The sequence below is a fragment of the Taudactylus pleione genome, unplaced genomic scaffold (assembly GCF_031769625.1).
Source record: "Taudactylus pleione unplaced genomic scaffold, aTauple2 ptg000046l, whole genome shotgun sequence".
NCBI lineage: Eukaryota > Metazoa > Chordata > Amphibia > Anura > Myobatrachidae > Taudactylus > Taudactylus pleione.
This window is the reverse complement of record NW_028284448.1, coordinates 15,527,501-15,552,444: the sequence shown is the minus strand read 5'-3', so window position 1 is coordinate 15,552,444 and position 24,944 is coordinate 15,527,501. Positions and strand designations below refer to the sequence as shown.

Below are 24,944 nucleotides of genomic sequence, written 5' to 3'. Positions count from 1 at the left end.
CAGACACAAGGTCTGCTTCTGAGAACCCTCTACCTGAAGCAGAGGTGGCTCATGCTGGTGACTTAGGATGCCCATAACTATGTATGAGGTACAGATGGCATGCAATGTGCTAGTGTTGCAGGAAATTATGAAAATACATAATTGGGCACAGGCAGGTACACTGCTAACATCAGGGGGTTTATGGAATAGAAAACCACTGCTTTAAACAGAGTAACTGATAAAGTATGTAGACACTGAACCATTTATTTAATTATATTATCTTGTCCAAAGGTCCACAAATGTGCCATGTGATTACAGTAAGTTATAGCACAATTGTTTTTAAGCAGATGTCAAAAACCAAGCGACATGAATACCAAAAAGCAAAGAAGGCTTTCTAGCTGTATTTTGGTAAGTAAGGCTACTCAAATTACATTTCTTTTTTTTTTTTTTTTTTTTTTTTAAAAAGGCCCCTTCCAATAGGTATTGAAACACCATGTCTACAAGCAGACAAAATCATATTGTTTTCCACTGCTTTTAACAGAGTTCAGATTTTTAAAAGGCATCTTTACAACACATTGTAATGTATACTTAAGCCCCCCAATACATCTCCACTATACTGTATTGAATGTTAACAATTCTGAATACTGCATATAACGTAATCATTGAGCAAAGTGAATTCTTTTCAGAAAGGGTGTGTAAAGAAATGCGAGACTTTTAGATTTAACACATTTGCCAGGTTTAAAGATTATGGCTTACACACCCTATAACAGGAGGTTCCCAAACTCTGCAATTGCAGCCCAGGTTCTAAGGATAGCCATGCTTGAGCCCAGATGATTAAAATCAAATTTGTCACCTGTGCTCAAGCATGGATATCCTTAAAACCTGAACTGTAATGGCAGAGTTTGTGAACCTCTGCCCTAGCACACAAGCCCTGTTGCAAGTAGTAATCATACCATTTGGTATAAAGAAATGCAAGCAAGGATAAATTTACATCTAGGGGGCTATAGCCACAACTGTGCTATAGTTTTTATATCTTCTAACCAGATTATATTAACTAGTTTTGATCAATCCTGACCCACCCCCCCCCCCCAAAAAAAAATAAAAAAAATAATATATATATATATGTGCAGTTAAAGAAAAGAATTGTCCATCAGCTTCTGCATCCCATTGGTACATGCCTACTACTTTAACACCAATTCTACCCCTAAATGCAAGAGATCTCTAAATACAAAATAACACTCCCAACTCTAGATGGTAGTTGTTACAACACATTTCTCCATAAAAAAAAAAAAAAAGATATTATGGAGAAATGATGTGTTGTATCCATCCAAAGTCCTTAAGTAAAGAACAAGGCTGCACTCCAATTATCAATATAGAAAAAAAAAAAATGTGTTGTATTTAGCAGTACAGTTGTAGTGTAATGCTTTGAATACAACACTTTGCTATATTGAGAGTTGGAGTGCTGCCTTGTTCTTTACTTAAGGACTTTGGATATCTGCATGCATTTTTCTAGGACGGCACCCCAACAATGTTCAGGCTATCCAGATATAAAAAATATATATACGCAAAATCTATGTATTGGAAGGAGGAGCGTAAACCAAATACAGGAAGAGAAAAGTTACTTGGAGTGAGGTAAATATCCAGGCAGAGTGGACAGACTGCAGGTCTATTCAAACACGAGGTTTACACAAAATGTGGGATGTCTATTTAAATGATGCTCAAGAATGCATAAGTGTTCAATCTCTGCTCACATTTACATTTATTGAATAAGTGTGAATATATTCTGTTTCACACCTTATCCAGATAGATAAATAGAATGCAATGTACAACAGAAAAATACAGCCCAAATACTTGTATTTATTCATTACTACACTTGAAAAGGGTGTACAAGCTTCAAATGCAAAGTAGGCCTCTACTTTAAACACTATGCAGGGTGCAAGCTTTATAATGGTGGGTTAAACCAAAAACTATTTTGGTTACACTAAGGGCTATTATACATGCAAGTTTGAGTATTAGCTACAAGATGAGATGAAGCAGGTAATGTTTAGGTCAGTGGTTCTCAAATCAGTTCTGCAGGACCCTGTAACAGGCCCAACTATGTAGCTAGCTGTACTCCAGTAGACCTATAAAACCTATTGCGATCCATCACCCAGTGTTTAGGCAATCTGTGCCAAAAGGGCAGACTAGTCAAAACTGCTTGGGAAGCACCACCACTGTTAATGGACAAGATGGGCACACAGGAAGGGCTACATGCATGTTAGTAAGAAGTGTATGCAATTACTGAAGTAGGTTATTAGTGTTAACTATACCAAAGAAACACAAAACATACATTTTATTCACATTTATTTTCGCTTTTAGTGTGCTCACAGAAAATTAGAACACCTTAAGCAAGAGTTTAATAGCAATTTTGTAAGCAAAGTTACATTCCATCTCTAAGTCAAATTGGTCAAAGCTTCTCCAGTATTTACAAAACATGAAAGACAAGATGCTACACAAAAAACCATTGCATCAGAAGTATTCCTTAATTTTTAAAGACAACTGGAAAAGAAAGCATTGCCTGCTGTAATCAAAAAAACATACCACAGTATAAACAGTAACCATTCCACTTATCACAGCTTTGTTGAGTTTAAAATTTGTGTTTGTTTAAAAGGTCCAATATGACTGCAGTTTTACAAAAAATGGGCAGGGTGGAAAGAGTTGCAAACTTCATGTGCTTTTGGAGATCAAGATTCCTTTTATACAATAGTCACAGTTAAAAACACCCTGCTGGTAATACATAATTACATTTTATTAAGGTCATAAACCAGCAATAAACAATAAAGCCTATACAACTCGTAATTCTACTTAATCACCGACTGATACAGCTAACATGAGATAAGTGAAAAGTTTCTATGGTTTAAATGAATTACTAAAACTATGATCTGGGTATTGTTTTTTTTGTTTGTTTTTTGTTTTTTATTTTTTTTACATTTTGCTTGCCATCTTAGTCAAGACCTTTAGTGTTGTAAACCTTGTAGAAGGCTGCCCTCACAAAATACATAATTTCTTCTCTTAAAATAAAAATAAGCAAAAACCCTAAAAAACAAACAGAAACCTGACCCCATTCCATGTGGCACATTCTCTTGGCAACAAGTGCACCACCTAAACCCAGTGTGGTCCCCATCACTTCATTTGATACCCTCCCCCCTATATTGACCCACCCATCTCCTTCATGTAGGGAATGTCCATAAACTGAAAGAAAAAAAAAAAAAAAAAAAAAAAAAAAAAAGTATACATTTTTAATAAAAGATGCAAAGTACGCAAAACATTAATACTGATGCGAAAAAGGAGTACGGCCGGTGACTGCTGTAAATTCTACGCGGCCTGTTGGAATGGTGGCAACAGAATGATTTGAGATGGGATCTGTAAAGCGGAAAAAAAAAAAAAAGACAAAAATAAATCTTTAAATCAATCCCTGGTTGTAGACAAGTTCTCCAAAACCAGTACCTGGCACCACTCCAACAAACAAACAAGGGGAGAAAAAAAGTTCTTTTGATTATCTCAAAACTGCCATATGTTTACTCTGCGGACTCAGCTGCTGGACTGGATTCAGACGCAGCTTCCTGTGTAGGAGCTGCAGGCTCTTCAGCTTTTGGTGCCTCTGGTTCAGTAGATGGTGCTTCTGGAGCAGAAACAGGAGTAGGGACCTCTTCTGCAGGTTTTTCCTCAGGCTTTGGCTCCTCAGCAGGCTTTACCTCCTCTATTGGCTTTGGAGGTGCAGGTTCTTCAGTTTTGGACTCCTGAGGCTCAGGCGATGCTACTGCAGCAGCCTCCTCTTTCTTTTCCTCTGTGCTGCTGGCAGCTGGAGCCTCTTCTTGGGCTGGCTTTGCCTCTTCATTGGTTGTCTCTTCAACAGCTGCAGAAGCCTCCTCCTTTGCTCCTTCATTGGATGCAGCTGTACCTTCAGCCTCTGCTCCTTCATTATTCTCCTTTTTGTTTTTTTTGAAAGAAAAGCCACTCAGCTTAAAAGATTTCTTAAAGGAGAAACGCTTCTTTTTCTTCTTGGGGGTCTCATTGCTGGTGGAAGGTGTAGAGGTAGAGCCTGCTTCTTCTGTTTTAGCAGAGGACTCTGCCTCAGCGGGTGATGCAGGTTCTGCACTTTCCACTTCAGCAGATGCAGCAACTTCTTTCTCTGAAGAGGCATCAACTGCTGCAGCCTCATCCTTTGCAGTCTCCTCAGCAGGGGCACTACCATTGGCTTGGAGCTCCTCCTTGTCTGCCTCAGCTGCTGCAGGAGATGCATCACCATTTGCCTTCACATGCCCATTTTCCTGCAGAGGCAAAAAACCAAGATCACTTAAGAGTTGCCAGTGGTTACATAATACTTCTTCCCATTGGTGATAAACAGTTTTAACAAAATAAATCACTAGGATAATTTGAAAAGTTACCAAAACGTATCATTGCCTACATTGTAAGATCAATTCAACATGTCATAGTCGCATATCATATGCAATAAAGCATTATGTCGTGCTGGACGGCGCCAACATGAAATGAATACCACGTTTCATTGAAAAGCAGATAGTTTCCCTCCATTATTCGCCTCCAGACACCAACTACAGTAGCTCAGCTCATTCAACTACAGTTCTGTTTCACGTTCAATAGAGGGCGCTGCGCCTCCATCAGCAGCAGCACAATGCTCCGGGGATCTCGACAGGCTGCAAGTGCATTAGCTCCCAGATCACGCCTTCTTTCCAGCAGCAGCTCCAGCAAGGAGCCAACGGAGACAAAGCCTGAGCTTTCCCTCTCATACAAGATGGTCAGGGAGAGGGAAAAAGCGTTACTGAGAGGAGGGGGCTTACTCTACCCCTCCATCTACACAATGGCGTCTGCACACCCCTCCCATGCATCCCAGCTACATGTCATCTGCACGGTCACACAGCAATGAGTGCACAAATCACAGATCGCTATCATGGTCTCCCCCCATGCCGGAGATCACACAAAGCACCGCTACAGGATAGCCAGCAGCAGGACGGGTCATCCACACCCCAGTGCAGATGCCACCCAACACCTATACACATAACAGGCTGCAGAAAGACGATCACACAGACAAATGAGCTGTTGCAGCCACATGTTGCTAGAGAATAGGGTACTCAGACGTGTCTCTCCATCGACATAGACCAGCAGCTAATACCAGGCACCAATAGCCGATATACACAACCAGCTCAAAGAGAACGCTGGGCAGCAATTCATCCCCATAACAGTTACTTCTACCAATTACATTCACCACTGGGGACAGGCACCATGTACCGGGGGCTGGGAGAGTGGCACCAGCAGCAGATATATGGAGTGGCACCAGCAGCAGATATATATATATATATTTTACACACACACACACATCACACAGTAGGGACACAGCTGCCCCAGCAGTGTTCCCCATCCTCCCTCCGAGCAACAGATGCAAGGGACAATGCCACTTACCTGGCCGTTCGTCTTGGAAGGAGAGGCGGCTACAGCTTCCCCCGGCTTCTCTGCGGTGGCGGCTTCGCCTTTGGCTGCGGTCTTGGAGAATTGGGCTCCCATCGCTGTCTGTGTATCCGACAAAAGGCAAGAAGAAAGGAGGGTGTCACTCCCGGCAGGGTCAGGGCTAGTGAGAGAGATAGGCGGCTATGTGTGTGCAGAGCGGGACCATACAATGATAGGAGACAGAGCTAGCGGAGGCAGCAGCACACAGCAGGGGGAAACAAAGAGCCTGGGCAGCACAATAGAGATCAGAGCCGGAGGATCGCAGCTGCAACAGGAGGGAGGGAGAGGACAGAGTGGAAGATAGATAATCACCCAGTGAGCTGGAGAAGGTGCGGCAGCAGATAGTGGTCCTCCCGTCCCTCTGCGACGACCCAAAAAAGAAGTTCTATGTAGTAAACGATGGAAAATCAGAAATTAAATATCCCAAAAGGTGTGTGTGCAGCAGTGCTGGGGACAACGGGAAAATGGAGAAATCTCCCCGCTCACTAATAAGATGCGGAGTCCAACGCCCAAGTGCACAGATCAATGGGCTTCCCAAGGCATGACGGCAGCCCGGCCTCGCTGCCGCCAATCACAGCGCGCCTGGACAAAGGAGGGGGCGCGGCTTCAGGTTTTGGGCAGAACAATGCAGCCCAGCAATGCAAGAAGCGCAATCTGCCCCCCTCCATAATACACACAGCATATTTACCAAAAGTCCCCTTATTACTACCTCCTTCCAGCACTGGCACTGTACGGGGAAGAGAGGAGAAAAATGACTACTACCCCACTACTATATAATGACCCAGGAACACACATCATGTGCCCCCATACAGATACTCACTACTGATGTATTATTCCCGGCGGCTCGCGGAGTATATTATGTTATTACACAGCGCGACTGACCCGTGTGCGTGGCCGCAGCCGCCTCCAATTTATATCCCTCTTATCTCCCACTCCCGAGTCCCGGCTCAGCTGTGGCAGCAACATCTAGATTGGCCGCCTGCTTTTACCTTTAATTGATGGAAATGATCGAATTTCAGCTGTAACTCGGATGCTAGTCTGTGGGAAGATCACATTTCGTGTATGATCACAAGTGGAAAATGAGTATTATTATGTCTGCTGCCCAGATGTGATGGGAGCAGATCCCCTCCCACCGTCATATGATTGTACATTACTGCATATATATATTTATTATTATTTACGCTCATTTATCCTCCGGGACTAATTAAATGCTTCTGTCCAATTATTTTTGATTTGTTGGCCTCATCCAATGGAGTTTCTCTGTTCCTTCCTATACAGAACCCATGTCAGAGGCTGGAAGATCGGGTGGATCAGTCAGGGGAGAGGGAGTGATTCAATAAACAAAACAGCGTTTCCCATTGCTGCTCACACACTGCGTGTGTATGTGTGTATGTGTATATAATATAATACATATAATATAATATAATATATATATGTGTGTGTATCAGCTGCACAGTCTTTATTGGGCAACAATAGGAAGCCCCTCCCTCCCAGCAGTTGGAGGGTTAATCTGGCAGCTGGGACGAGGTTAGGAAAGATTTTTGAGAGAGGAATTGAAGCAACTGAAATAATTGAGGGGGGGTGCGCTTTTTGTTAGGTAATGTGTATATCATTTGATTAGATTCTACCCTCTAGAGATGATCTTTCCCACTTTGCTGCCCCCCACAAAGGTCCGTTCATGTGTCAGTAGAGTGATCCTACGTACCCCCTTCCCTGGCAGAGATACAAAACAGACACATCCATGCAGCCATCATGAGTATGGCACACTGGGAGCTGTGCATAATGTAATGGCACTAGTGTCTCTGTGCACGTTCATCCAACATCGCAGCCACGACTGCACTATTGCGCTGCACATACTTTGTCTGCAGCAGGATCATCATATTTGGAATGCTTTAGTTTGTATAGAACGAGGTGGGAGTACCGATAATAAAAGCTGCTGGGTGCCTATTGTGTTTTTCTGGACCGCGGGCGGGGTGGGGGTTGGCATTGCCAGGGTCCACAGTCACAGATGATCTACAAGGGTTAGGTGACTGGTGGGCGTGCCATGTAACACTACCTCATCCATCCCGGCTCAGCCGCACAGTCTGTAGTGTTTCCACGTTCGGTGCTATAAAACACAGGTGACACTGGCCACAGCTCTATGCCATGTTGCTGCTGCTGAGCTATTAATGCTACTGCAACAAGTAATGGAACTACAGCCCTCGGCAAATAACTGGCGAAGTAGATTCTCACTATCGTTAATCGTGATCTAAAAAAGATCTTCACACGTCGCGATTAGACATGATAAACGAGAGCTACCATTACCAGTAACATCGCTTAGCAGTGTTGCCTTGCCCACCATAGGATTTATATTGAAGGAAGACACAAATATTAAAGTACAATACATACACTGCAGGCTAAGCCGGCGGCAGTGTGTGCCCTTCAATAGTCCCTACCCTATTAATGCAGGTGGGGGGAGATGGGGCGCAGAGTGGCTGCTGCAATCACCGCTGCGCAGCCTCCCCTCTCCCTCCTGTATACTGGATCCGTTTCCATGGCAACAGCGGGGTAAAGAGACTAATGTGTGCGTTCTTTTTCCTCCTAATACCAAGGGGGTAGAGCAGATGGAGCTGGATGAGGGGAGGGAAAAAGAAAGGAGGGGCAGAAGGTGCAAGGAGGAGGTAGGTTAAGGGGAGAAAAAGAGGAGGACAATAGGGCACAGCCCTAAAGCAACGTGGAGGAGGAAGGATAGTCTAGTTTTGTGTTGCTGGGTAGAACTAGAAAGAGAAGAAGAGAAAGGCTGTGTGAGTGTAGAGCAATGTGTCCCCTCCCCACTCAGTCCTGTGTGGGCTGTCTGCTGGGAGAGGAGGGGAGGTGTATCACTGAAACAGTGGGTGCTGCAGAGGGTGTCTGCTGGTGGGGGATGGGGATGTATTGATGTCTGAATGCATATAAATGCAGCATCTCAGGGGAAATGCTGTGCTTGGTAAAATGATGCCGAGTGTTCACACTAAGGTGGTAGATGGGTCAGGCTGTCATGGAGCTGAGATTTATCAGAAATATACTGCTAGACAGCAATCTGTATACCTATATACTGTATGCTGTCAGCTTCCCCCGTCTACCATTAGTGCTGCTCATGGGATAATTGCAGGAGGCTCGAGTGATTCTTATGTATCACTGTCACTTTTCTTACTCGACAATAGCAGATAAAGAGCGCTCAGTCTACTGTCCCAAAATTAGATACATACTGTGTTTAGTACAATATTGTTGAAATAGACATATTTTCTACTGTTGGAATTATTTACATATCTAATATAGTCAAGCATTCTAGTTAATTACACATTTTTACATCACAACACAACTTGCTTAATATCTGCTGTGAAAAGACCACTGGCGTGTGTGTGTGTGTGCCGACCCCCGTGTTTTGGATTTGTATCTCCTTCGTGTTTTGGATCTGCATTTGGTTTTGGCAATACAGCCTTTTTCGAGTTTTGGTTTTGGATCTGGATTTTTTTCTAAAAATCATAAAAACAGCTAAAATCACATAATTTGGGCCAGTTTTTGTTCCTACAGTATTACTAACCTCAATAACATTAATTTCCACTAATTTCCAGTAAATTTTGCCCTCCTCACAGCTCACAATATTGTTTTCATCCAGTTTAGGCCCATCATATGCACCAAGCTAACTGGCTGACTAAACTAAGTGGCAGCAGTGGGCAACACAAACACGTGGCAGTTCAACTTCCAACATGGCACCTAAGGAAACATATGTTTTCATTAATCAAGAGGCCTGAGGGAGATGGAGTATGTATGTAGTTGAAGGCAGGGAAAGGAAGGGTTTATTCATAGTAAATTTAATTTAGGTTTTCGATTCCAAAGCAAATTTATGACGGAGGGAGGTGGGGAGTCATTTTCAAAGAATATTTTACTCATTCACATCAGTCCTTGCCCCAGTTGAGCTCTTGTGGTGGTCCAGCATTTTTTTTTTTAAAAGAATGGGACATGCAGGTGATCTTGTCTGTGGCAGCACACAAAATGAAAGCTCTGAACAGGAAGAGGGCAGAGGGATTTTTAAAGTCTGGTACTAAACATCTCTTATCATTGTACTTCTGGGATTATGAATGGGAAGGCTGGGAGGGGAGGATAGAGAACATCTCCAGATTCCATCACAAAATAGCCTTTCCATTTGGTGTTTGAGTTGCATTTGACCAAACATGGAAGTTATGATCAAGGAAAACCAAGCCCACCAGGTTGGTATCTACAAATCAAGGTTGAAAAATGGCATATGAATATTTTGCAAGCATACCTATTTGTGATTTTAGTTGAAATAAATACAGTATGAAACTATAAATAAAAAGTAAGCATCAGAGCAGCAGCACAAAAGCACGTCAGTTTAAAAAAATGTAGGGACATTTATTAAACTTTTGCAACACAGCAGCAGCAAACAGGATGGCAGTTTCATAAACTATAAAATTAAAAATGTCAGGCAACAATGCCCCAAACAGCACATAATGCAAAGAAAAGACATGCAAGATGGAATTGTCCTTGAGCCCTTCCACCCACCCTTATGTTGTATATAGGACATGTACAGTTTAACAAACAAATCACTTCAACGACAGGGACTGCCAACTGTGGCTGAAGCGATTGGTTTGTTTGGGCCCCCACAAAACAGGCTATCAATGGGAAGCTGACATTGCTAGCAATGATCTCTCCTTGCACAAACTGGCTTTACAGAGGAAAGATGTTGTTGTCATCATCATCCGATTCCTCATCAGTGTGTACATCATCTTCACACAATATTAATTTGTCCCCGCTGGAATCCACCATTACAGCCTCAGGTGCCTCTGTAATTTTTGGATGTAATTGGCAATTAAGGTCTTCCTCGTGAAATTTGTAGTTCATTTTGATGAACATCATCTTTTCCACATTTTGAGGAAGTAGCCTCCTACGCTGATCGCTGACAAGGTTCCCGGCTGTGCTGAAAACTCTTTCTGAGTGCACGCTGGAGGGTGGGCAGCTCAAGTAAAGGAAAGCCAGTTTGTGAAAGGGCCTCCAAATTGCCTTTTTTTCCTGCCAGTAGTGGAAAAAACTGACACTATCATCAAAATAGTCCTGGTGCACTTCCACAGAAGCATCCTCAATTTCTATGTCAGCAGTTTGACTTGTGCTGTCATCACCACATTTGCAGAGGATGCACAAGTGGTGGATGGAGGCTCCTCTTTGAGTACAGTATTGGAAATGTCAGGCTCACACATGGCACACGCCAACACACAGACTCTCCTCAGGGATTTGTGACATTTCTGAGCGCACAGTTGAGAAGGGCTTACATCATCATAAGAGGCAGAACCACAGTCATAAATAAAGGCCAAGGTCTTAGCCTTTCCTTATCACTTTGTGTGGTGAAAGGCATATTGCCAATTTTATATCTTTCTGCAGCTAACTTTCCCTTTGATGTATTTTTCTTTACCACTGTGAAAGATTGGGCATCAGCTTTAGTAGACGATGTAGACGGACTAGTATCGTCATGACTGGTGGAACTGGCAGCAGCTCCAGCACTAGCATGTGGTTCCTGCTCTCCTCTCAACTGATTATTCTCCATATCAACAAACACGAATGAAGTGGGGTACAGCACACACGTCAATTAGTACCAATTTTAAATATTACACTGTGGCATCAATGAACTACAGTGTCACAATATGTTTATGAATAAGAAAAGAATAAAACACTGCGCTACCACTTTACAGTGTCACAAGATATTTTTATGAATAAGAAAAAAATAACACACTGCGCTATGACTTGTAGTGTCACAGTATGTGGATGATAAACTGCAGTCTGGTCAGCAGTGTCACCGAACAATAATAGCATAGTTAGCACACACAAAAAAAACTGAAAAAAAGATTTTTATTTTTTGTGGAATGCTAATTTTATTTAACTTTTATTTTTTTTACACTGGGGAAGAGCACCCCTGGACGATGCAGCAGCCCCTTGATGAACAACACAGCACCCCTTTATGGACAACAAAGCACCCCTGCAGAGTGCGGACGGACCACCTGCAGAGTCACACACAACGTGGATGAAAAACTGCGGTCTGGCTGGCAGTGTCACTGAACAATAATAACGTAGCTAGCACACACACACACAAAAATTAAAACAAAGGCCCTCATTCAGAGCCACTCGCAAGCGGGCGCACGTACGTTAGGCGTACGTACAAAAATATTTAAATTCAAGGGCTCGCTCATATTTTCGATCGCATCTAAAAATCCTCCCCAAACTCAGACGACCCCTCCTCTAACTAACGAGCGTGCGAAATAGCGAGCGTACATCCCCGAAATGGCTTGAAGGGAATGCACGCACAAGTATAAACCGGAAGAGGCCATGTCAGATGTCGATTACCTGCTCCTTTATTCTGCCTACCTCCATCAATCGTATCATGCCAATCAATGTATCAATTAGCTTAATGTTTTGTTTTTTTCAACACAATGCAAGAAACTTTACTCTTGTCCGTGTTTGTGTTTACCCGCAGAATACGTACGGCTTAAACATTCGCTTTTATTGCTCAAAAAACATGTTAGCCACAATGAGACAATTGTTCTATTGCTGTGGATCCCCGCATATTTTCCGGGGTTCATTTCTTTATTTAAATTTGCTTACGCATGTCACTGCATCAAGCCTATCATAACTCTCCAGAGATTTCTGGCCCTGTCGAACACATGACTCATACACTAACCAATCAAATTGCTCCTGTTAATTTCCAAGCTACATTAGCCAATCAGAAATTTTTGCCACACTTTATCAAAAATGAATTTTAAGAAAAACACCATTGCCATCATAAGAGCCTCCGCATTCACCAGGCGCGAGCTGCTGGTGCTAACGGAGGTGCTGGATCGGCGTATCACCAGCCAGCCTCCACCCATCACCAACCGGCAGAAGCATTCCGCGTATGCGGAGGCACGGGCCCGCCTGCGCTCCTTCGGCTCACGCCGCAACATCGGCCAGCTGGAGCGCAGGTGGTCTGACCTGCAACGGCGAACGCCCCGCTTGCTGGCATGCTTTCGCATGCAGATATTGGAAAGTAAGTGTTATGTATTGTGGTTTTCATGTTTGTCTTTGTGGGGCAAACTGCGTGTGCATGTTTTCATGTCTGTCCTATTTTTTCATTCTCATCATATCTGCGTATGCATGTTTTTATGTCTGTCCTATTTATTCATTCTCCTCATCTGCATGACCATGTTTTCCCTCTATTTCTGATATATTCATTCTACTCATATTTGCATGTTTTTTGTTGGTGGTGGGTGATTTTAAAATGTTATTTGGGCAGGATTTGGCCAGAAACTAACCACAATTTGTTTGACATCTTTTAGGGGGACAGGCAAGACTACGCCGTCACCGTCCGGCCAGACGGCGGTCCCGCCCACTCTCACCCACCCCCAGCCAACACTTCACCCCAAATAATTCCCCTATTCCCCCCTCCTCCCAAGCCTTCCAAGAGCCTCTCCCGGAACTGTCGGGCCTCCTTCCCCTCCGTCCACCTTCCCCCTCTCCTCCAACCACCCCTCTTCCAATTACCCCCTCCCCGGAGTCCGTGGTAACCCCGCCCCGTTCTTTGGGGAATGAAGGCTCCTCCAAGGATGAAGATGGAGGGACTTCGGGATCTGCCGTTTTGGCTACCGGTATGTTTTTATTTTGCGTATTTTTTAACCACAAACTGTATGTAATCATGTGTCGTTCCTTTATTCGTGATTTTTGGGTTCTTTTTTGGTGATTTAGCAGTTTGCCTTTACCTCTTCCTGCTGATTTCAACATACACATATCACACCTGTGGGTATTTCTACATAGGCCTTGTAATTTTTGCAGCACCCCTTTTTTTTTTAATTTTGGTTTTGGAGTGATTTCGTTGTGTTTTTGTTTTTTTAATGTGGATTCCCTATTGTTTGATTAATCCACACACTTTTCTCACCCACAGAGGAACAGAGGCGTCGGCAAGAGGTCGAACATTGTGTGGCACACATGCGCCAAAATGTAATTGGGGTGCTTGTGGCCCTTGACCGGCTGTCTGGCATCCTTCGCCAGTAGTTTTTTTTTGTTTTTATATTTTTCAAAATAAATTGTTTATTTCTAATATACGTTCTGCCTCATTCGTTTTTTCAAAACCAAAGATAGTTAACCCTGACATAAGTAGACTGTTCCTGCAAGGTTTTGCATTTTTTAAAAATTAGAGTGGGTTTTGTATTTGGATGTAAAACACCCTCAAGAAACACATAACAGTAACAATGTCATTTCCCTTTTTGTGTGTAGTGGCAATTAGATATTTCTACATTTTACAGGTTCCTAGTTGGTGGGCAAGCTGCTTAGGCGAATCTTACAAAGCCAAATGATTGGACAGGCTTCCTTTTGGTGTGGGTTGGGAACCTGAAAACATATTTCATTTTTGCTCAACTGGCGTCAGTACTGGATTACCCCTTAGTCAAATGTAAGGTGTGTTAACCTGGTTAAACTTGCTGGTAACGTCCAAAAAAAGGAAGAACATTTAACTCTCCAAACATTTATTCACAACATAACTGAGAAATCAAAGTGGTCACTCTCAAAAAAAACACACATTGAGAATCTCAAATACAACACATACTCAATAAAAAAAAAAACTAAAAAAAAAAATCAAGAACTGGTTGAGGAAGGACCATGCCAAAATGATTCCACAAACATGGCGTTGCGATATGGGTTCCAGAATATATTCCCAAAATGAGCAGATCCAGGTTTGGTAAGGGTAGCATGAAGTAGTGAGCGTTGTAGGGCCAAAGATTATGTGAACAAACCGAAGATGTTGAAAAAAAGAAAACAAAATTAGATGTTCGCAAACAAACACAAACACATTAGGTTAAAACACTGTATTGTTCAAACTTACCTAAAAAATCTGGCCACCACATCATCGCGTATGGCCCCCCCACATACTGACCTCCGACCAACCTCGGGGGGGCCATCCTCAGGTAAGGCATCCTCTGGCTGCATTGGGACACCACTCCTTATGGCGATGTTGTGAAATATCCCACACAGGACCACAATTTTCGACACCATATCCGGCAAATACATGAGCTCGCCACCAGAGCGGTGGAGGCATCTGAATCGGTCTTTTAAAAGGCCGATACAGCGCTCCACCACTTGCCTGGTGGCTGTAAGTGCGGAATTATACTCACTTTGTGGCCCTGGTGTGGGAGCCAAATAAGGAGTGAGCAGCCAGGACATGCAAGGATATCCACTGTCTCCTATGGAAAAGAATTGACAACATCAGGAACACTGTGTATCAAGCTTAACATTGTTATGTACTAAAGGTCTCCACTTACCCAGAAGCCACGCATCACCAGCTTGTAGGTTGGTTAATTTGTGCCATATCCCTGATTGCCGAATGACGAAGGAGTCATGTGCACTTCCGGGTAATTTAGCATTCAGGGACAGGATCTGGAGGGAGGCATCACATACCACCATTACATTCAGGGAGTGATAGTGTTTCCTGTTTCTAAATATGGCCTCCAGCCGGGCTGGAGGCTGAAGTGGTATGTGAGTACCATCCACAACCCCTATGATGTGTGGGAAGGCAGCTATTTGGTAAAAATTGGCCTTGGCCACACTAAGGGCACCCATATCCAAAGGCATTTGAATAAAATGATGGAGGTGCTTGAAAAGTGCCTCCATCACTGCCCTCAGGATCCGGGAAAAGGAGGATTGGGAGATGCCCGCCACTATTCCCACCGTTGTTTGAAACGATCCTGAGGCACAGAAATGTAACACCGCCATAAATTGCGTAAGTGGTGGTATTGCTGTTGGACTGTCAATTTGCCGCTCAAGATCACTTTCTATTAATGAGAGAGTGTCTATGATGATTTTGGGAGGTAGACGGTAGCGTCTTAAAACCTCATCATCGGGCATCCCAAAAAGGGTGACACGTGTTCGAAATATCTGGGGCCTTGCATGCTTACGATGCCTACGCCTGGGACGAGATTGAGGTTGGTTGGCTTCCGGGAGCATGGCCAGAACAATCCGCCCCAGATCAACCTGAAATTCAAAGATTTTAAAGTAAGGCTTTTGACCCACCCCAAACCTATATTAAAACAACTTAGCTTGATGATACCATCCATTGCTGCTTACATGCCGGGGTATTGTCATGATACGTCCAAACTGAAAATAAACACCAAAATTACTTGACACATTTCACTCTGTGCATTTTTGTTTAAAAATTTTGTGCTAGACCAAAGTTAAAATATGCCAAACACCCATTTAGCAAAACAGCAAAGCGACATTTAACACAGTACATCAAAATGGGTCGAAATGTTGGCACAAAAAGCGAAAGAGAAACCACCAAAAAGTTAGAATGATTATTAAGCTGTTAAAAATGCGCTAATTAGTTCGCTAATACAAGTCACAAGAGTAACTACTAAAAATGCGCTAATTAGTTCGCTAATACAAGTCACAAGAGTAACTACTAAAAATGCGCTAATTAGTTCGCTAATACAAGTCACAAGAGTAACTACTAAAAATGCGCTAATTAGTTCGCTAATACAAGTCACAAGAGTAACTACTAAAAATGCGCTAATTAGTTCGCTAATACAAGTCACAAGAGTAACTACTAAAAATGAGCTAATTAGTTCGCAAATACAAGATAAAAAATGGACTTACCAAGAGCAAATATATAAGAGTCAAAAACAAAAGGTCTTTTGGGTCGAAAATAAACAAAATCTAAAATAGAAGAAATTATGGATCCAAAATTTAAAAAAAATAAGAAACACAATGAAACAACAATTGAACAAAAGTTAGACTTCACAAAACTTACCAAATCAAGAAACGAGGTCCCAAAAATATAAACCAACAAAGATAACGGAAAAAAAAAATGCAAATCAAACCAACAAACGAATCTACAACCGCCAACTCCTTTCTACGCAATCAATAAACTCCAGCCAAGATAACCTCCAACAATCCAAAAACGCCACCTCGACTTGAGACACACCAAGCCATAAATAGTGTTTCGTTTCCCGCACAAATTAAGGAGGGATCATAGGGCCGCACAATCAATGATGCGGCCGCAAAATAAGGACGCATGTATAAATACGTCACGAAAACACATTCAAATTCTGTTGTATTTCTTGTTTGGACCTCAGACATGGCGACAGACCAGGGAAAAAATGCCCAAGAGTCAGGCGGTAAGTCTTTCATGCATTTTCTATCAACGATTAATTTGAAACATAAGATTAGGCAAGTTGTGATTTTGTGAATTCTGTAAATTTACACAAATAGGTGAGGAGGATGACATGGAAGAGGCTGCTGGGCCCAGTATTCCGGCCAAAGCGGCCAAAAAAAAAAGGCAGCCACATTTCACAAGAAAGGCGATGGAGGTTTTGATCCAGAAGTGTGTGGACATCCTGCCACAGGCAGACAGGAATATGAGTGTAAGCCAGAAGTGGAGAATGTGGGAAGAGGTAGCCGTTGCTGTCAATAGGGTGGGTGATTATGTCCGTCTAGCCCGGGATGTCAAACGGCGGTAAGTAAACCCTTGCCCCCCCTAAAAACAAACCCCATTTTAAACCAAAGGATAATGACTTCCATTTTTTCCCACAGATGGGGCGACTTCAAATATCGCTTAAAACAAAAACTCGCGGACAGGGCTAGGCATGCAAGGGGGACAGGTGGGGGTCCCACCCCTGTGTCATTGGAGTTGACCGATTTAGAAGAGCTGGCACAGGGGTGTGTGCAGCCTGTGGAGGTGTTTGGCGTGTCCAACATGGATACGGACATGCCAGACTTTGCGGCTCCTCTTGTTGTCCCAGGTAAATCTTTGGATGTCATCAACTCTGAAATGTTATTGTGCCAATATGTAGATTGTAATGTGAGGCTTTTCTCTTTTTTCCTAACAGAGACACAGGCGGATGAGTCTGCTCCAGAGGGGAGTCTTGGCCGCCGAATTTCTGCTGGCTCTGCAGGGGAGGAACCAGTACATCCTGCTGAGGACCCTGCAGAAGCCAGTCCAGGACAATCCCCCTCGCAGGCAATGGCCCTCCTCACAGAACTCAATTTCAAATCGGATTCCCATACGGAGATTCTGCAGAGGATGGACGCCAGTCTGCTACGGGTGGCTGAGGCCCTGGAGCAAAATGCTGGGGCCAACGTGACCATTGGTCAGGCCCTGGCGGAAAATACCAGGGCCAACATCCGCATCGCCAATGCCCTGGAGCAGCTCGTTCGCCAGCACATGGTGGAGCCGACCTCCCTTCCTGCCGGAACATCAGGATCCTCCACCTCTGGCACAACATCAGCCAATCCTCCAAATGTGCCTAGCCCTGTGCCTAGTCCAGAGGCCACAACATCTGCCTCTGGACAGGCCAGCCCGATGACATCCCGGACCCGGTCTGGCGCCCTCCCTCCCCCATCCAAACGGGTGAAAAAACGGTGACAGCAATGGTGACTTTTCCCACAATCCTTCTGTGCTTGGCTCATATTCCTTTCTGGTCAAAACTTCCCTCTCCTTTCTTGTGAAATGTTTTTAAATTTTGGATGTATGTTTATGTCAACAGTTATGTTGGGCCAATTTGTTTGATTTTGGGACATATCTTTGGCAAAAAAAGATGTCCCCAATATTTTAATTTTTTATTTTTTTGTTTGAGCAATAAATTGAAACAAAAAATCTGACATTGGATTGTGAAATTATTGTACAAATGGGTTACATTTAATCCTGGGCCAAAAGGCAAAAACTCGGCCAAAAAAAAAAAAGGGCTCTTTAAGGAACGTTTAAAAAATCATATAATTCGGCAAATTCAAGAGGCACAAATAAAATGGTGCGAAACTGAAAACATTATGAAATTATTGTTACAATAGGCCCTAACCACCAAATTGCTACCCAAATAAACCCCCCCAAATGTACGCAAATTGACTGTGTCATCCTGACATTAGCAGCTCTGAGTTCCACCTGCGTACGTTTTGTGCTATCCCAAAAAACTGATTGCAAAACACATACCAAGCCGGTTCGCAATCCAACACTAATTGCTTTTCTGCCAGCCCGCGATTAATCGAAACAACATCGTGGAGTCCAGGGACGGAGGAGAAGGCCATCGCCAATGTGGTCGAGTAATCCAGACCCTAAGCTGTGCGAGCATTTGGAAGGGAAAGAGGATCATCCAGTGACGTAGGAGTCGGTCCGTACACATTTTACGCTCGCATCTGCTAATGTATGTACGCCCCAAAAACGCCTCGCCACGCCTGCGTTTTTCCATCTCCACCCTCGTCAACACCCTAAAACGCCCTGTTCTGTCAATCACATTTGACATGTCACTTCCTGTACGCTATTTTAGGAACGAGTCCCAAAAAACTTGCAATCTGCAGTACGCACATGCGCAGTCTTACTCCGACGCATGCGCGGTTATTCAACATCGGAACGCAACGAGCGTACTGCTGTTAACGAGTGGCTCTGAATGAGGGCCAAAGATCTTTAATGTTTTTTTTTCCTGTGGAATGATAATCATTAATTTTAACTTTTATTTTTTTTACACTGGGGAGGAGCACCCCTGGATTGAGAACACCCCTGGACGACACCGCACCCCTTTATGAATTGTAGTCCTAGCCCCTTGCTTGACAGGACAACAATGACACTGCAGCACCCCCCATTTTATGTACTGTAGCCCCAGCCCGACAACACTGCACCCTTGATCAGCTACAACACTGCACCCTTGATCAGCTACAACACTGCACCCTTGAACAACAGAGAAGAACAGAGCACGTCTGTTCTGCACACTCTCCACAGCCGGAGTGAAAATGGCGACCACCGGGGCCTTTATAGAATCCAAAACCCGCTGGAATCCGACAGCGGGAAGATGACATCTTGCCTCATTTTCGGATCCGAGTCAGGTGGGAAAACTCGAGCCGGACTTGAATCCGACTCGGAATTGCATTGAATTCATATATATATATATATATATATATATATATATTGTGATAGGATCACTGGTAAAGTGGTCTGTGCAGGTACATTTGTCCCAGATTCCTGTCTTATGTGTTCTAAACCCCCAGGAGAAAGTCTGCAGTGTAGCAGGCTTGAGTCTCGGCTTTTTGAAAAGCCGGTTCGGGACCTGGGGCTTGTGGGTGAGAGGAGAGGGAGGGCTCCACCCACGGCCACTCCAGTTTTTGGTTCTCGCAGCCTGGTAACAGGCTTGTTAGGGTTTCCACCTGAGAGTGGCCAATATAAGCCTAGTGTGTTGAGGGCTGATTGTCTCACCTGGGGGAGCAGACAGGGAGTTTGCTTAGAGACACTTGAAAACCTATCCGTGAGTACTGTGCTGTGCCTTGTTGCTGGTGAGGGCATTAGGCCCTGCCAGGTTATGGTAGTGAGGGAACCACCTGTGAAGTTAGTGCCCTGACAGGGCTAGGATTTATGTTTATGTTTTCTTTATGTTATTTCTGACATTGCACAATAAAGACTGGCGCCGACCAGCTTGTACTCGCATCCAGACTGGTGTGCTGCTTCCCTGCTGCTGTGTGTGTGTGTGTAAGGAAGGAGTCCCCTACCCAGGAGAGGGACCTCCTAATCTGACTGTGTCACAATATGGTGGAGAATGCGGGCACCCACACACACTGAAGTTGCAGCGAGAGGAAAACTTTCCGTTTAAAAATTAAAGGGACAGACACCCAATTGGTGAGTGTGGAAATAACACTGTGTCCTTGGAGTCCCATAGAGGAGGCGTCAGCCAATGCTCAGAGAGGCAAGGTTCAGCTTCCAACCTACACCCCAGGACAAAATGGAGGACATTATTAAGGCCTTGCTCCAAGCTACAGCAGCTCAGCAGGAGACAAACAAACTTCAGCAGGAAGCTACCTGGGCTCAGCAGGAAGCTACAGCAGTTCAGCAGGAATCTACCAGGGCTCAGCAGGAATCCACCATGGTGCAACTGTTGGCCTTGGAGACAGCCCAGAGGCAACAACAGGTCGCCATCGAGGAAACCCGCCAGGCCTTAGCGGAAAACAGCCAGGCCATAAGAGAGGTGGTACAGCACCTGGTCGCCCGGCCCAGAGATGTTACTACTGGTCCTCCCACCACCACTCACTCCGTACGAGCCAGTCACTTCCTCCAAAAGATGACTTCGGTCGATGATGTGGAGGCCTATCTCACCGCGTTTGAAAGAACGGCCGAAAGGGAGAGTTGGCCCAAGGAGCAGTGGGCAAGTCTGGTGGCACCTTTTTTGTCTGGAGAGCCACAAAAGGCCTATTTCGAGTTATGCCTGGCTGATGCCAAGGACTATAAAAAACTAAAACAGGAGATCCTAACTCGCTTGGGAGTCACCACCTTTGTTCGTGCCCAACGGGTCCACTGCTGGGAATTCCATAGCGACAAGCCTCCACGTTCACAGATGCATGACCTCATCCATCTGTCCTCAAAATGGCTACAGCCCGAGACGCTGATGGGACCACAGATCGTGGAAAGGGTCGTGATGGACCGGTACCTGCGATCATTACCGGTGACTCTGCGCAAGTGGGTGAGCCATGCAGACCCTAAGTCCGCGGACCAGTTGGTCGAGCTGGTGGAGAGGTACGTGGCGGCTGAGGAGCTGATGAGTATGCCCCACCGAGCCCCGATGGCGCACCGGCGAACTCCCACAGACACTGGTAAGACTGTTCCAGGGGAGAAGGGTGCTGGGCGGTGGAATGTACCTAAGACTGAGGGTGGAGAACCTGGAGACAGGCCTGCTAGGCCAGGAAGGTTCTTGCCCCGTAAACGACTAGACATTAATATGACTCAGTGTTTCCGATGTGGTGGCTTCGGCCATATTGCCGCTAATTGTTCACTTACAACTGAACATATGCAATGTGATACTGCTCATGTCTACCGCAGGGGGTCTTTCTTTGCGCAGACAGCCTGTACGGCTGACCGGCAGGCTGAGACTGATAAGCACATGTGTGTACTCACTGTAGATGGCAACCGAGTAGAGGCACTGTTAGACTCTGGTAGCTTGGGCTGGTGAACCCCTTGAGGCGTAAGGGGAAAACTGTTGGTGTGACCTGCATACATGGGGATACTCGATATTATGTTACTGCCGAGGTGAACATCGAGACACCATGTGGCTCTGCTATAGTTTCTGTGGGTTTGGTGCATGGTCTGGTGTACGATGCAATATTGGGGAGAGACTTTGCTCACTTCTGGAAGTTGTGGGAAAGCCGTTTTGTTCCAGAGGTGAACAACCCCGATCCATTTGAGAAGGTTGTCGATGTAGTGGAGGAGGGAGTTTCTTCTGAGTCAGAGTTATTCCCTTTTTCTACTATGATTGGCGAACTAGAGAATGCGGAGCGTGACGGTGGCCCGCCAACTGATGTGCCTCCCATTGAGGTGGGAAGTGTTGTTGGGCCAGGTGATCGTCTGCCTGATTTAGAGGTCAGAAGAGAGGTCTTTGCCGTGGAGCAGTTGAATAACCCTACTTTGGTAAAAGCCAGGGAGAATGTAAAAGTAGTTGATGGTAAACCCGTAGACCCTGATAGTCCTTTGTCCTATCCCCACATGGCAATGTGTCAGGATTTGTTATATCAGGTGACTAAGAAGGGGGAAGATATTGTGGAACAACTAATAGTTCCCAAAGCCTACAGAAGAACAGTGTTGGATCTGGCCCATGGTCATATAACGGCAGGCCATCTAGGGGTAGAGAAAACCACTGAGCGAATAATGCAGAGGTTTTTCTGGCCCGGGCTTCATAAAGAGGTGTCTGACTTTTGCGCATCCTGCCCTGAGTGTCAGTATCATGCTCCCAGGCCACATTTTAAGGGTCCACTAGTTCCATTGCCTATTTTAGAGGTGCCATTTGAAAGAATAGCGATGGATTTGGTTGGACCCTTGATGAAGTCTGCCAGGGGACACCAGTATATTCTGGTCATAATGGATTACGCTACCAGGTACCCGGAAGCGATCCCGTTGCGCAACACGTCAACCAAGACCATTGCCAGAGAGCTAGTTCATGTCTTTAGCAGGCTGGGTATACCCAAGGAGATACTAACTGACCAGGGTACACCGTTTATGTCAAAAGTCATGAAAGAGTTATGCCGCCTGTTCTAAATTGAACAGTTAAGAACTTCGGTTTATCACCCCCAAACCGATGGGCTGGTCGAGAGGTTTAACAAGATGTTAAAACACATGCTTAGGAAAGTGGTCGACAAGGATGGTAGGGATTGGGATTACTTATTAACGTATTTATTGTTGGCCATAAGAGAGGTTCCCCAGTCCTCCACCGGGTTTTCACCCTTCGACTTGTATGGGAGACACCCAAGGGGGTTACTAGACATTGCCAAAGAGACATGGGAGGGGCAGTCTAGTCCTTACAAAACGGTGATTGAGTATGTTTCTCAAATGCAGGAGAGAATTGCTGCGGTAGTGCCGATAGTGAGAGAGCACCTGGAACAGGCTCAACAGGCACAGCAGAGGGTATACAACCGCAATGCCCGGTTACGCAGCTTTGCTCCTGGGGACAGAGTGTTAGTGTTGGTTCCCACTGTGGAAAATAAACTTTTGGCTAAATGGCAAGGGCCCTTTGAAATCTTAGAAATAGTGGGGCTGGTCAATTACAAAGTTTACCAGCTGGGGAAAAGAAAGCCGGAACAGATATACCATATAAATCTGTTAAAGCCCTGGAAAGATAGAACGGTACTGTCGGCCGTCCGAGCCCCTCCAGTAAATCCAGGACCCTTAATTCCCGAAGTGACAGTGGCAAAAACCCTGTCGGCAATTCAACAACAAGAGGTCAAGGAGTTTCTGATCAGAAATAGGGTGCTGTTCTCTGACGTACCTGGGAAAACCTCGGTCATTAAACATGACATAATCACTGACCCAGGGGCTAAAGTTAATCTAAAGCCGTATAGGTTACCAGAAGCACAAAGAGAATCGGTGTCGAAAGAAATTAAAAATATGCTAGAGTTAGGGGTTACAGAAGAATCACATAGTGAATGGTCAAGTCCCATTGTGTTGATTCCAAAGCCCGACGGGAGTGTGCGTTTCTGCAATGACTTCCGAAAGTTGAACAGTGTTTCAAAATTCGATGCCTACCCGATGCCAAGAGTGGATGAACTGATTGAGAGACTAGGGACGGCAAGGTATTTAACCACTCTTGACCTAACCAAAGAGTATTGGCAAGTACCGTTAACCGAGAGCGCCAAACAAAAGACAGCTTTTTCAGCGCCAGAGGGCTTGTTTCAGTACAAGATGTTGCCCTTCGGGCTACATGGGGCACCTGCTACCTTCCAAAGAATGATGGACAGGATTCTAAGGCCCCATAGACGGTATGCGGCTGCTTATCTGGATGACGTGGTCGTTCATAGTCCTGATTGGCAGTCTCACTTACCCAGGGTACAAGCAGTGTTGGACTCCATCTATAAGGCAGGTTTGACAGCCAACCCAAAAAAGTGTTGTCTAGGCATGGAGGAAGTAAAATATCTGGGATACACCATTGGCAGAGGCCTGATAAAGCCTCAGCTCAATAAGGTTGATGCCATACAAAACTGGCCACGGCCTCTGAATAAGAAGCAGGTGAGAGCCTTCTTGGGAATTACGGGGTACTACAGGAGGTTTATACCTAACTTTGCCACCATGGCAGTCCCACTGACTGACCTGACCAAAGGCAAACGAAAAGTCATGGTAGAATGGAGTCCTGAGGCAGAGAAAGATTTTCAGGAGTTGAAAGTAGCGTTGTGTTCCCAACCAGTCCTGATGACTCCTAAGTTTGAAAGGGAATTCATAGTACAAACCGATGCATCAGAAGTAGGTATAGGAGCGGTCCTGTCCCAGAACAAGGAGGGTGAGGAACACCCTATTTTCTATCTAAGTAGAAAGTTGAATGTACATGAGAGAAACTATGCCACAGTGGAGAAGGAGGCGTTAGCCATAAAGTGGGCATTAGAGGCTCTCAGGTACTACTTGGTTGGAAGAAAGTTCAAATTGATCACTGACCATGCCCCTTTGAAGTGGATGTCCGAAAATAAGGACAGTAATGCGAGAATTACGAGATGGTTCTTGGCGTTACAAACTTTTAAATTTGCAGTGGAACACAGGCCAGGAAGCCAGCTGGCCAATGTAGACGCGTTGTCACGCGTTCATTGTTTGGGGGCTTCAGTTGTTCCGCCCCACAGGTCGAAACAAAGGGGGGGGATATGTGATAGGATCACTGGTAAAGTGGTCTGTGGCAGGTACATTTGTCCCAGATTCCTGTCTTATGTGTTCTAAACCCCCAGGAGAAAGTCTGCAGTGTAGCAGGCTTGAGTCTTGGCTTTTTGAAAAGCCAGTTTGGGACCTGGGGGTTGTGGGTGAGAGGAGAGGGAGGGCTCCACCCACGGCCACTCCAGGTTTTGGTTCTCGCAGCCTGGTAACAGGCTTGTTAGGGTTTCCACCTGGGAGTGGCCAATATAAGCCTAGTGTGTTGAGGGCTGATTGTCTCACATGGGGGAGCAGACAGGGAGTTTGCTCAGAGACACTTGAAAACCTA

At 44.9% G+C, this 24,944-nt stretch overlaps 1 protein-coding gene across 3 annotated transcripts; it reads right to left on the bottom strand.

Moving 5' to 3' along the window:
* Positions 1 to 2,305: 2,305 nt before the first annotated feature.
* MARCKS (myristoylated alanine rich protein kinase C substrate) lies at positions 2,306 to 6,554 on the bottom strand. 3 transcript variants are annotated; one of them, XM_088460494.1, is made up of 3 exons: positions 6,471 to 6,554; positions 5,437 to 5,544; positions 2,306 to 4,289 (listed from the first exon to the last, which is right to left on the bottom strand). In XM_088460494.1, exons 2-3 carry the CDS (start codon positions 5,536 to 5,538, stop codon positions 3,537 to 3,539), a joined length of 855 nt encoding a protein of 284 aa, XP_088316620.1. In that variant the 5' UTR covers positions 5,539 to 5,544; positions 6,471 to 6,554; the 3' UTR covers positions 2,306 to 3,536. The 3 variants fall into 3 exon arrangements, with proteins under 3 accessions (XP_088316620.1, XP_088316619.1, XP_088316618.1); XM_088460493.1 differs by lacking the exon at positions 6,471 to 6,554 and adding an exon at positions 6,302 to 6,410; XM_088460492.1 differs by lacking the exon at positions 6,471 to 6,554 and adding an exon at positions 5,794 to 6,039.
* Positions 6,555 to 24,944: the final 18,390 nt, after the last annotated feature.